This window comes from Rutidosis leptorrhynchoides, chromosome 1, assembly GCF_046630445.1.
Source record: "Rutidosis leptorrhynchoides isolate AG116_Rl617_1_P2 chromosome 1, CSIRO_AGI_Rlap_v1, whole genome shotgun sequence".
Taxonomy (NCBI): domain Eukaryota; kingdom Viridiplantae; phylum Streptophyta; class Magnoliopsida; order Asterales; family Asteraceae; genus Rutidosis; species Rutidosis leptorrhynchoides.
In genome coordinates, this window is record NC_092333.1 from 649,684,008 (window position 1) to 649,698,656 (window position 14,649).

Here is a 14,649-nt window from a genome sequence, read left to right on the forward strand (position 1 = left end):
TTTGTCTAAAATGAAACATAAGTGTGTACGTTTGAAGTAAGTTTAGAAAAACTAAACATTATAGTGAAGAATGTTTTCTTAAAGCGCTTGTTTAGAAATTTAACGTTATCATGAAATAGTGCACTAATACAACATTGCTCTTGATATTGTGTTTCATAAGATTATTGTGTTTCATAAGATGTAAGTTCAACATTGTGTTTCATAAGATCATTGTGTTTCATAAGATTATTGTGTTTCATAAGATGTAAGTTCAACATTGCTCTTGATATCATATGTTGATTAATACATCATAACATACATGATCAATCGCATAATCACAATATGATAAGAACATGAAAGAAGACTTACTTGATTGTGAAACCAACAAATCTTATGATTGAATGATGAAACAATACGTTAGGATTGTCGATTCGAATATTGATGTCAAGAATCCGATGAAGGAATTTTCTACTATAGTTATTGATGTTCTTGAAAGAATTCATAATTTGACAACATATTGAGAAAATGACCACTTCCCATATATTTATAGCTATAGCGATTATGGCGGTTACTTCCATCCAATAACTGCCAAAGTTAGTTAGGGTTATTATGTCATTAAAGTAAACATAAGGGTATAAATGGTAAAAAGCCACAAACAATTTGGATTAATCTAAAACTTTGTACTTCTTTTTTAGTTTTGGTTGGTTTGGCTCTGTTGCAATTAATGTTAGTTCGTTTTGTTAGGCCTGTCTTACTGTTCCGGTCATAGTCGTATCGTTTTGTCTCTTTGTTTGTTTCTTTCATCCGTCGATGAAGGGACTTTCGTAATTACAATCACACATATAAATTTAAGTAAATTGCAATCAAACGTCTCTCTTACCTTGCGATAAACTCAACTCAAAATTCATTTGTCTCAAATAAATTACAATTATACAAAATGATCGATGACACTAAAATGATCAACATATATATTAGTAATGTGTTTTGAAAATCGGACATTATTTTTGTTAGTTTATACCAAAACTTTAACCATAAAGCGTAAGTATTTTGATATAATTACAAAATGGTTTTTAATTCTATATAGTAAGTATATATCTATCCTTCCTTTCTCTATATATGGCTACGAGCTACTATAGACTATACAATTAACTTGCATACATATCCACTGCTCACTTAAATTAAACACCACACCTGTCTAAAGAGGCACATGCAAAATGATAGAAGCATATTTCTCCCACTTGATTCTCTTATTACTAATATTCATTATACCACTCATAGTCTTCATGAAACTCTTGAACAAAACAGGAACTAAATCAAACTTGCCTCCAAGCCCTCCTTCATTTCCCATAATTGGCCACCTCTTGATGCTAAAACAACCTCTTCATGAAAACCTACAAAAACTTTCTCAAAAATTCGGACCCGTTATGTTGCTCCATTTTGGCGTCCGAAAATTTGTAGTTGTCACATCTCTTTCGGTAGTAGAAGAATGTTTTAACCAAACTAACGACGTTGTGTTTTCTAATAGACCTAGAGTTTCCGCCGCTAAAAACATGACTTACAATTTCAGCTCCATAACAGTGGCCCCATATGGCGACCTATGGCGTGCCTTGCGTCGTGTTGCTGCGAGTGAGTTCTTTTCCACAACTCATCTAGCTGCAACCACCCATTCTCGTGAACACGAAGTTAAACTTATGTGTAGACAAATTTATAACGAATCACAAAAATCGCAACAAGTGGTAGAGCTTGAGTCAAAATTTAGAGGCCTTATGAATAACATAATTACGATGGGCTTTATAGGGAAGAGGTACTTTGGAGGAGACTTGATGATCGAGAAGGGTGACGTGGAGGTGGCTCATAGGTTTCAAGAGATTATGGAGGAGTCATTCACGCAAATAAACGCCCCAAAGATTGAGGAATTCTTGCCATTTTTGAAATGGGTTGGTATTGGAAGGACACGTGAAATGGAGTCGTATGAATTAATGGAAAAAACAAATGAGTTGTTGGATGAGTTTATAAGGGAACGACGTCGTAAAGGTTGTTCTGGGTCGGGTCTTATGGTGGATAGTTTGCTTGCTTTACAAGACGCGGAGCCGGAACTTTATACCCATGATATCATAAGAAGCCACATATTGGTACGTAAAATTTATTTTTTCATTATCATGTTTTAAAATCATAAATAATCTATTTTTCTTGTTTGTTAAATAATACTCCGTAAGTAAAAATTGATTTTTGTGTTTTTTATGTTTCAAATCGAGGTTTTCAAGAAGTGATGGAGTGGTTACTGTTTTGAAAACGTGGATTTTAATAAAAACTTATGTCATCTTAATTTACCATAATCCCCTTGTAATATCCACGTTTACACATATTCTTAATAAAAACTTCAATTTTTTTTAATAAAATCGAAGTCATATATTTTAATAAAACTTCAATAAAAACTTCTATCATATTTCAATAAAAACTTCAATTTTAATTGTTTTATGCAAATTTACACATATTTTAATTTAAATACATTTTTATGAAAATGTTAATTTTGTTTAATTCAAGCTATTATTATTATTATTATTATTATTATTATTATCATCATCATCATTGTCAATTTCATTTTCATTTTCATCGTCATCGTCATCGTCATCGTCATTATGTACATATGCAAGACATCTAATCGGGTAATTTGAAAGGATGTTTACAGTTTATAATATGTCTTAAATACAGGCAATAATACTTACTGGTACCGAAGCGCCTAATTTTGCACTCGAATGGACAATGTCGTTGTTGTTGAACAATAGAAAAGTAATGCAAAAACTTAAGAACGAGATTGACACTAAAGTTGATTCCAACCGTTTGTTACAAGAAGGCGATTTGGATAGACTGAGTTACCTTCAAAACGTCATTGACGAAAGTCTTCGTCTGTATCCACCTGTTCCCATGCTTCTTCCACGTGAAGCTTCTAAAGACATCATGATTGGTGGTTACTCGATTCCTCGTGGAACCACGTTGATGGTGAATGCATGGGCCATCCACAGGGACCCTGTCTTGTGGGATAACCCTGACGAGTTTATACCCGAGCGATTTGGAGAAAAATTGGAGGATAAATACAAAACAATACCTTTCGGTGTTGGCAGGCGTGGATGTCCTGGAATGAATTTAGGTTATCGTGTTCTTGGCTTGGCATTGGGTACTTTGATTCAGGCATTCGAATGGGAGACTATTGGAGGTGGAGAGATCGATATGACCGCTTCGTATGGTGACTTGTTAATGTGCAAATTGAAGCCGTTACAAGCCCTTTGCAAACCTCGTTCAAATATGATCGCACATTTTCTTTAGGGGCGGTATGTAGTTCATGGATGGAAATTTGATCCAAAAGTATTCAATATTACTTTAATCTACTCTACTTTATGTATCTGTTCACAAGCACTGATATGATTTATCTTTGGTTTACCCTATGTTTGTTTGGTTGGAAGCATATAATTTAAAAATAAATATGATCTTCTTTAAGCAATCATAACTTTAGGTTCCAAATTAAATGGTTGAGGTTTCATCCGAAACAAATGTTTGCATTGCAGTTGAAATGGTGGATAATTAACCATCTTAGATCTTAGATAGTCTAAAATGATTAAAAACATGATTTAACCTAACAATATACTTTGAAATAACCAGACTTATGATGAGAGAAAAAGTCAATCACATAACAACATGATACCGCCTGCATCCATCAGTCGATCACTACCTCGACAAAATAATATGATTAAACCGTATAAGGAATTGCATTTGTTAAAATAAGATACAGAGATAAGGTCACAAGACTAAATAACAGGGTTGACCAGCAGAGTTGACAAGCAGGTTACTTCTTTGAGATAAAAGCACATTCATGTAAAAAGTAACATGGCTCTATTCCAAATATGGAAGAAGCTGTTACATGTCTTGTATTATAAATATGATGGTTATTCCTATTGTAAATTATCAGTTTAAAAACATATGAAATGAAATCAGTGATCATTGATCATTACATAAATTCAACTTACAATTTAAACATGGTATCAGAGCGGTGTGATTGATTCTAGGATCAAATTACACTTCAAACTCGATCATCTCCATAAAAACTGAACTGCCATGTCGAGCGACGGTAGTTCAGCCAATAGCCTCAATGTCAAACCCCTTAAAGAAAAATCAGTCAAAACGATGGAAATCAGCCGCAATCAACCGTGGTTTATTATCAAAAAGAAACAATCTTTAGAACAGGGTGGTTGCTGTCCACCGCAAACCATCATCACCGGAACCCATTACAACCACAATCGAGCTCCGTTGTTTGTATTAAATAAATCAAAAGGAAGAGACTATGTTAAATCGAAAAATAGAACAGATGCAGCAGTGGGTGATAGTGGCGGCGACCGTGTGTAATAGAGAGGCGGTGATGGTGACGGTGGGTGACAACGAAGCAAGTACGAGTAGCTTCGGCCACCACCAGCCACAAAAGAGCAGCGCCGGCAGCAATGGCATTAAACTTACCAGAAATGGCTGTTCAAAAGGAGAAAATATAGCAGAGATGAACTGGAAATATGGCAGAGACTTTCAAAGATCAAAAAGAGGTAAGTCTCTCTTTAATTCATTGTCAAAATTGCAAACCTCGGCTGAAGTGGTTATGAAAAACCCTAATCGCTTCCATTGTCTTCAAGAAATGATTGAAAAAGATAATAAAAGTCAGGAATCAGGCAAAGTTATGAAGTTAAGCCTTAATTGTTCATCTGAAGGAACAATGAAACCTAAATTGATTTCACAAAATTTGGGAGATGTTGGGGGAACAAGTATGACAGCAAGAGGTACAAGCATTGAGAGGAAACCTCTAAATATGTCTGATGGTGATGGATCGAAGCCTTGCCCCAAATCACCAAACCACAATTCTTATAAAACCCCTAACCTTTTAAATAAAACACAACAGCCTCCTCAAGGTTTGAAAAATAGCCCCTCAACTCCAAGTTTTTTAAATAAAACCATCAAAACTCATTTTCCAAAAGATAATGTGTCATACGCAAACGTCATTACAAACAATAGAATGAGTAACGAGTGGATTTTTTACTGCGGGGCTACAGACACCATGACCTTTGAAAAATCTGATTTTTGTTCTGAAACAAAACCTCGTAAAAACCGAATTCAAACAGCCAACGGTGGGATTGTTCAAGTCAAAGGGGCGGGAACTATTGAAATTTCTCCGACAATAAAACTATCAAATTGTCTTTATATCCCGGACTTGTCTCATAAACTATTATCAGTTAGTCATGTCACAAAGGAATTAAATTGCATTGTGTTACTTCACCCAACGTTTTGTGTGCTACAAGACATCCGAACGGGGGAGATCATTGGTCGTGGTACTGAGCGAGACGGTCTCTACTATGTTGATGAAGTCGCCCGACAAGGTACGGTGATGCTTGCTCATGGGACACCAAGTAGGGAGGCTTGGTTATGGCATAGAAGGTTAGGTCACCCCTCCGCGAATTATCTGAATCTTCTTCTTCCGAAATTATTTCCACCAAATTCCGTTCTAACTTGCGAGACTTGTATTATGGCAAAAAGCCATAGAAGTACTTACAAGCCGAGTAAAACAAGAAAAAGTATTCCCTTTTCATTAATTCACTCGGATGTTTGGGGTCCAGCTCCAATTAATGGGGGGAAAAATCTTCGATATTTCTTACTCTTTATTGATGATTGCACACGAATGACTTATACTTATTTTTTGACCAGTAAATCGGAAGTGTTCGAAAAATTCTCTATGTTTTATACGATGATTCAAACTCGGTTTAAAAGAAACATACAGGTTTTAAGATCAGATAACGGTGGAGAATTTGTAAACACTTCTATGAAACAATTTTGTCAAGAAAAAGGAATTATTCACCAAACTTCATGTGCTCATACTCCTGAGCAAAATGGAGTAGCCGAGAAGAAAAATCGGATTCTTTTAGAAATAACTCGGGCCCTACTGATAGAATCAAATGTTCCTAGGAATTTTTGGCCAGAAGCCCTTGCAACGGCAACCTATCTTATAAACCGACTTCCGACCAAAATTCTTGATATGCAAACTCCAGTTCAAGCACTATCCAAATTTCATGAACTCCCATCTAATCTTATCACCGAACCTAGAATATTTGGTTGTAGTGTTTTTGTTCACATACCTAAACAAGAACGAACCAAACTTGAGCCATGTGCTGAAAAATGTGTTTTTGTTGGGTATGGGGTCAACCAGAAGGGGTACAGATGCTACAGTCTGAAAAGACGTCACATGTATACTACGATGAATTGTGACTTCCTTGAGACCGAGTACTATTATAGTCACCAACACACAAGTGACGGGGAGATTGAAACTAATGACATTGTGAGTTGGTTGGAAAGGATTCCCTCGTCAGAAGAAGTTAATCACAGTAATGAAATATCAAAAGAAACTGAAACTGAGAAAGAAACTCCAGCACAAGACGAACTAGAAAGTTCAAGTCAAGAATCAACTCAACAAAATGAACCAGAAAGTTCAAGTGAGAATTCAACTCAACAAAATGAAACAGAGAGTTCAACTCAACAAAATGAACCAGAAAGTTCAAGTGAGAATTCAACTCAACAAAACGAAACAGAAAGTTCAACTGTGAATTCAACTGATCAAGCTCAAGTAGGCCATGATGAATCAAACAAAGGGTATGTACTTCCTCCGAGAGCTAACAGAGGAGTTCCACCAAAAAGATATGATCCCGAAAAAGAAGCTCTCAGATCGAGATATCCGATGGCGAATGTTGCCAAAGGAAATTTATCAGAAGAAGCAAAGAAATTCAATTCCGCGATATACTCTGAAGAAATACCAACTTCCGTAGAACAAGCCTTAAAATCAAAGAACTGGAAAAAGGCAATGGAAGTTTAAATGAAAGCATTGAAGAAAAGTGATACATGGGAAAAATGTATTCTTCCTCGAGAAAAGAAGCCAGTAGGATGTCGTTGGGTATTTACAATTAAACACAAACCAGATGGCACAATTGAAAGGTATAAAGCCCGTCTAGTTACCAAAGGATATACTCAGACCTATGGGATAGACTATTCCGAGACTTTCTCACCGGTGGCTAAAATTGACACCATTAGAGTTCTCTTCTCTGTGGTTGCAAATAAAGGATGACCCCTTCACCAATTTGACGTAAAAAATGCTTTTCTACATGGCGAGCTTAAAGAAGAGGTCTATATGAATGCTCCACCAGGATTCGCAGAAAACTTCAAAAACAGGGAAGTTTGTCGCCTTAAAAAAAACCTTATATGGTCTGAAGCAATCCCCTCGGGCGTGGTTTGGGAAATTTACTTTAGCCATGAAGAGATATGGTTATAAACAAAGTAATTCGGATCACACACTTTTTCTCAAACAAAGAAACCAACTGGTAACTTGCTTGATTATTTATGTCGATGACATGATAATTACAGGAAATGACAGAGATGAATTTTTCAACTTAAAAGAAAATTTATCAAACGAATTTGAAATGAAAGATCTTGGAAGGTTAAAATATTTCTTGGGAATTGAAGTTCTTCGGTCTCAACAAGGAATCTTTATTTGTCAAAAAAATTATGTTCTTGATCTACTTGCTGAAACGGGGATGATCGACTGCAAACCAACTGAGACCCCTACAGTACCAAACCAGAAGTTATTTATAGAAGAAGGAGCCGAACTTGCAGATCAAGAACAATATCAGAGGATCGTTGGAAAGCTGATCTACCTTGCTCATAATCGCCCGGACATAGCATATGCAGTAGGGGTCGTCAGCCAATTTATGCATCATCCTCAAGTACATCACATGGAAGCTGTGTGGAGAATTATTAGATAAAAGGAACAGCTGGTCATGGGGTTGTATTCAAAAAGAACTGACACCTTAAGACTCAGATATATACAGATGCAGGCTGGGGAGATGAAAAAGGAGATAGAAAATCCACGTCAGGATATTTCACCTCAATTGGCGGGAATCTAGTTACGTGGAAAAGTAAAAAGCAAAAAGTTGTAGCTCTTTCAAGTGCTGAAGCCGAGTTTAGAGGGATAGCACGAGGAGTACAAGAAGCTCTATGGATCCGAAAGCTACTAACGGAGATCGGATTTCCACCAAAAGATGCGATTCAGATTTTTTGCGATAACGAAGCAGCAATTGCTATTTCAGAAAACCCAGTTCAACATAATCGGACAAAGCATGTCGAAATCGACATACATTTTATCAAGGAAAAACTCGAAGCAGAAATCATTTCACTCCCGTATGTAAGATCAGAAGACCAGCTAGCAGACATTCTCACCAAATCAGTCAATGGAAGACTATTCAACGATGTATTGGTCAAGTTGAATGTCGGAAATCCCACTATTCAACTTGAGGGGGAGTGTTAAAATAAGATACAGAGATAAGGTCACAAGACTAAATAACAGGTTTGACCAGCAGAGTTGACCAGCAGGTTACTTCTTTGAGATAAGAGCACATTCATGTAAAAAGTAACATGGCTCTATTCCAAATATGGAAGAAGCTGTTGCATGTCTTGTATTATAAATATGATGGTTATTCCTATTGTAAATTATCAGTTAAAAAACATATGAAATGAAATCAGTGATCATTGATCATTACATAAATTCAACTTACAATTTAAACAGCATTTGCCTTAACTATTATATGTTCGGCCTATAGATACAATTAACTATGACAAATGACAGTAAGTTTGCAGCAACAAAACTTACTTCAAACAGCGACGAACAACGGCATTTGCAACAGCACACAGCTCATGAATCCAGTATTTATCTTTAGTAGGAGATTTTTTCATTTCTTCAAACTCTTCATTATATGTATTATGATTTTTAGTCAACCATTTAACTGATCCATCTCTTACATAATCCATCATATTTTGGATTTGTTAGCTGCATTCATCTTTAGATTCTGTCGCAAAACTTAGGGTTATGAGATTCATAAATCGATAAAAAAAATTGTGAGATTTCATTGTAAAGTTTGTGAATCGCTGAAAGTTGAATTAATCGTTAACATAATTTCAACAATCAACAAATTAGTTGGTTCGATTATTAGTTTATTACAAATGATCGGAAACGCGTGTGGGTTATTTTTTGGGTCGCTTATGTAACGGTAGTTCGATACTTCGATTTGGGTTACTAAAAATTAAAGTGATGTTCAAATGCGGTCCTCGTACTATTTTAAAATGTGCAAATTACTCTTTATTGTAAAATTGTTTGTAGCGCGAATGAGGCTTCCACTTCACTTACTTATAAGCTTAAAGATAACGTTCATGACTTGAATTAGGGGGCTCAATTCAAACTTGTTTATGGGGATTCAAGATGGTAGAGACGGCGGTTCATCGGCAAATGGAATTGGGAAAATGTCCGTGGAAGCTTTCACGACATTTGATGAAATGATGACGCGTTTGGCCAGTGAACTCTCACCGGGGAATGCATCCGCCAATGTGTTATCTTACAAGATTGAGAATCGTTCTGGTAAGAACATTTTGAAAGAGACAGTTAATAGAAAGTTGAAAAGTGCGGGATCGAGAGGTTGATTTCTTATATCGTTTGGTTTAGTCTCCGTCTTTATTGGTGTTGTATTCATTCTTGTATTTGTTAGTTTGTTTTAACGTTTATCGTGTTGTTTGTGGAGACTCGTTTCTAGATAGTTTTCGTTTACTTAGTTGTTTTCTAGGTGCGAGCTCCCCCGTTGTCCTCGTTTCCTTGTATGCCTTGTTGAGGGCGTTTTCCTTTGAAAAACGGTCTCGTTTCTATATGAGTTTTCGTTATTTTTGTCGGGAAAAAAAAAAAAAAAAAAAACTAACTAACTAACTAACAATGGTCATGTACTCATGTACTTACGTGACTTCTAAGTTTTCTAATGGGTTTGGGATAACCTAACCCGACACATCTCCACCCATGAACTCTTTCTTAAGAAAAAGTCAACATGTTCTACTTTGAAGTTACTATCAACCTAATTGCTAACCTTCATTATTTGATTGTGAGGGGCAAATGTAGATTACTATAAAATCTCCTTGAAAATTAACATGATGGGTGAAGTACTCATTAAACGAGGTATACCTTTTTTTTTTTTTTTTCTTTCTTTTACGAGGTATTGCTACCATAAAGACGAGTTAAGTGTTTTTTAGAACGACTAAATCTTATTAGAACGGCAACATTTTATTAAAAAAACTCTATCTAGCAAGGTGCTAAAAGAGAAAGAATTACAAAGGCTTGAAACTATATAACCCTTATTTTTAAACCAAATAAACGCTTAATTGTCAATCTGAAACTATATAACCCCAATTTTTAAGTCAAATAAGGGTTATATACTATGTTATTGATTGTATATCTAGTGTATTCATTCATTATGATAATCAAATAAGTCATTTTAATTACATAGAAAAAAAAAATAACAAATATGTAACAGGCTCATTAAAGACTAACATGCGTACTTATGTTATTGATTGCATATCTAGTGTATTCATTCATTATGATAATCTAACGGATTATTGTCATTTATAGTTAAGTTCAATTACAACATTTGAACTATTCTTATTTAAAGCTACTACTCCGTATTTTGTTGAACGTAACCTAAATATGTTGTCTTTGTGTATCCATATCCATTAATACATGATTCACAACACTCAAATAATCCTACGCTGCATCTCATTCTAAATAAGGCATACCTAATGTATACCCGAATTACTAGTTTACACTTTACACACCTACAACTCACTAATGTACATCCATAACCCGTTTGATACCCATTACGACATTTATTTTAACTTAAGACTATATTTCAAACCGGGTAATTTAGCACTTAAACAGACCCTCAACTACTATCGGTCCTCGAATTACCTCCGCAAGCGAAAATATTTATATTCCCAAAATTTCTTCACTAAAAAGAACCATATATTGTACCTAACAAAATACGGAGTAAAAGTTCACCCACAATAAAAGAAGCCATAAACACTAATAGCATAACATTGTATCGTTAAAGTCATTCAAGACTTGCCTCAGATTTGTCAATGAACAGCATATCCAAACTTCAACAAAAGTCAAGAAGACGAGATGTAAGCTTAACTGGTAGTGGTCTGACTTACTTAGCGAGAGATCAGGAGTTCGACACCAATGGGCAGCAACATTGTACTCAATATTATTCCTAATTTGAAGTATTCACCCGGGTCGCCTTTCGCTTAGTGTGGGGCAGCGGGAGGGGTATTTACCGGCCATGCCCTCGAATTGGTCTAGATTTTCTCCTGTTAAGGGCGGGTTATGCATGAACGCGAAATGATGTAAAAAAAAAAAAGATAATTGTCTGTGGATTATTTTCTTCACTCTAAAAGAAAATAGCCCCTCATCCGCCACGTACTCCCTTGGACAGAATCCAATTTTCGCCACGTCATAACTCGACTTTTTATATTTCACCAACTTTCACACTTTAATTACATTTCTGGCCCTGCATTTGCCACGCATCTTTTTGGGCTCAAAACACAATAAGCCCATATAATATTAGGCCCAGTTCGGGTTTGCTGCAAATAATAAAATTATTAATTAATTAACTGTAATACCACATCAAAAATTCAACATTAACATTAACATTAACATTAACATTAACATTAACATTATTAACATTTACATTCGATGAATAGTACTATTCACATTTTCACTTTTTACAAAACTAACTTCTTAACTTTCATTAAAATACAAATCAAACCCCTCACTTTATACCTATATTGTAAATTCTAAATCATTATTTATCTAATTACTAAAACCAAAAATACTGAATAATAACACCCACCACGCTTTACCGATAGTACTATTCACATTTTCACTTTTTACAAAACTAACTTCTTAACTTTCATTAAAATACAAATCAAACCCCTCACTTTATACCTATATTGTAAATTCTAAATCATTATTTATCTAATTACTAAAACCAAAAATACTGAATAATAACACCCACCACGCTTTACCGACTTGTACGCTGCTCTCAAACAATTGGACCTACAGGGGCCACTACGGTGCTACAGTAATTTTTTTTTTCTCCAACGATAAAAGAAGCAACTTTCGTAAAAAGAACCAACCCTCCAATGTTACCAAAAGATGTCGAAAAAAATTCTTTTTTACAAAAAAATAACTAACTTTTTTTCCTTTTCTTCCTCAACGATAAAAGAGGCAACTTTCATAAAATGAACAACCCTTCAATGCTACCAAAAGATGTCGAAAAACATTCTTTTTTACAAAATAGATCAACTACTTTAAAAAAAAACGAACGCTAAAAGAATCAACTTTCACAAAAGGAACAACCCTTCAATGTTAGATGTCAAAAAAAAAATTCTTTTTTACAAAATAGATAAAGTCTTTTTTTAACTCGCATTCAAAATGGAACCTCCAGCGCGAAGCGAGGGTCCGCAAAAGCCAAACAACCCTTTTGTGTAAAATCACAGATGGCGGTAGACAGAAGTTCAATCGAAGAAGGATGTCTTCATCTTTTCTATAAGATTGCTCTTGGTTGGAATTACCATTTTATTTTTATTTTTTTATCTATAATAAAGTTTTAGTAATCTCTTAGTGTAAATATAAAAACTTATACGGAGTACATTATTTTGATAACCATTTGAATTTGATTAGAAACAGGGGAAAATAATTCAAAGAAATTGGGTTTGAAATGATTTTGATTATTACATTGTCAATTTCTAGCCTCGTTTATTTAAAGAGAAGTCAAATCCCAAACTATTTGTGTCAAAGATGATGAAGATGATGGAGGTATGTTAATATACTTCTATTTATAATTAAGTATGTATGTATTACTGTATATGTTTGTCTTAGTAGGGAATTTAATTATTATTAATTTATGCATAAATTGATAAAACACCCATCTTACCTTTTGTTTTGTTTCTGCAGTACTAGCCATTGTCATTTTTCTGCTAGTTCATTTTCACTTGAAGTTGATTTTGTGTACCAGGCCATAGTGTAACTGGTATGTAGATCATGTTTTTTTCTATAGAATAATTTGAAAATGGCAAGTTTTTCTGGTTGATTATAAGCTTTAGCTTCTCTTCACAAATTTTACTTTCATATTAGTTCGGAAGTCAAATAGTAGTAGGTTTGACTAAATTTAATCACCGTTATCTTTATAGTTAATTAGTTATTGTTATTAGTTATAGATCATTACAGATAAGTTTAGGCTTTTTTGCCCTCGAGATGATAATTCTGGTGATCCACTTCAGTTACCAGCAACTGTTATTTCTCCTGTTGCTGAGAAGTTTTGGTTAGTATTTCAGTGAGTGAGTCCACCTCTTTGTTTGGTTCCTAATTCTGACCTCCGTAATTTGTACTACGGTTATAGCATGAGCTCGTTTAAATGATTTCAAAAGGCTGGATATCCGGTCCAGATGCTGAAGAACCAATATTGAATACATCCCGATGTCTGGATATTCCTTGCAATAAAAATATATTTCTATTTGAGGTGATAATTTGATTCGCGGATTGAAATTTTGGCACCTAAATTTATAGTCAGCTAGTACAAATACAATCGGATATCTAGTGGATAGCACTCCGAGCAGATATTTGTGCAACTATCACAGATAAGAAGTTTCCCTTCAAACGATTGCTTTGGAATCTTTTGTTTATTCGATACACATGAACAGAAAGAAACAAAGCCTTCTGGGAGTGGATCATATGATAATATTTTGGCATAAGTAGAGCACAAGCTTCTGTCCTGGTATGATTATGGCATTGGTTTTGTACATATAATAGTGGCAATTTGACACTTCCTCATACAAATGGGTCTGTCAGTATGGTTATATGTACTGGTTATGGACGGTGGTTGGTCAGCTTATGCACCGAGACAAGACAAACACTAGAAAAACCGATAGCAAGTGCAGTGGAAAGAAATTCTCTTGAAGGTAGGCAGAATATCTGGTTGGGCTGAGAAGAAGTTAGCATTTTCATAGGCCCTTTTATGAACCTAACAAATGTGACCCAATAAAGTGAAACGTATAAACTATTCATGTGTCATAGTCTCCAAATTTTTTGATCTTTTTTTCCAGGTGGCTAAGCCCTACACCGAATTCTTTGGTGATGATAACCTTACATCCATGGATGCTGATGCACTTGGTTTTATCATACTATTGTGTAATCTGTTACTCCATAGTGCTGGAATTGAGGTACTCTGCTGGATAAGGGAAAAACGCAGACTGGAAATATTGAGTGATATAGGTAAAAATTTGTACGGCGTATTGGGTTCTAAGGTAAAAAGTAAAAAACTGATATCTTAGATCCAATTATAATATCATACAAATGCTTTTCTTCATCTGTTCCTGTATTTTTTTTTTTTTTTTTTTATCTGCTCAAGTCTCTATGTAACAGCAAGTGTGGTATATAATTTTATCAAAATTATTATGTATAATTCTCAAGTACCAAAAATATAAACATGGTGATATTACGATTTACAAGATCTAAAAGCCTTATTCTGGACTATAAACTTCAGAACTAGAAACAACCTTGGTTGTGCTTGGATACTGAATAGAGAAGACAATCTTACACACAAAATGTGATCCATGATATGGCAACACAAATTCAGATAGTACTTATATTGAAGAGTTATTCGATTGAAAACAAGTACAGCATTAAACAACATTTAAAAGTATGAGAATATGAGCATGTCCTAA

At 34.8% G+C, this 14,649-nt stretch overlaps 1 protein-coding gene across 1 annotated transcript; it reads left to right on the plus strand.

Annotated features, from left to right (window-relative positions):
- Positions 1 to 1,145: 1,145 nt before the first annotated feature.
- On the plus strand, positions 1,146 to 3,424 carry LOC139885775 (cytochrome P450 81Q32-like). The gene is made up of 2 exons (XM_071869531.1): positions 1,146 to 2,111; positions 2,692 to 3,424. Exons 1-2 carry the CDS (start codon positions 1,194 to 1,196, stop codon positions 3,301 to 3,303), a joined length of 1,530 nt encoding a protein of 509 aa, XP_071725632.1. The 5' UTR covers positions 1,146 to 1,193; the 3' UTR covers positions 3,304 to 3,424.
- Positions 3,425 to 14,649: the final 11,225 nt, after the last annotated feature.

Coding starts and splice junctions, on each gene's coding strand:
- LOC139885775 (XM_071869531.1), top strand. CDS start 1,194: ATGATAGAAGCATATTTCTCCCACTTGATTCTCTTATTACTAATATTC. Junction 2,112..2,691: donor TCATAAGAAGCCACATATTG/GTACGTAAAATT, acceptor TCTTAAATACAG/GCAATAATACTTACTGGTAC.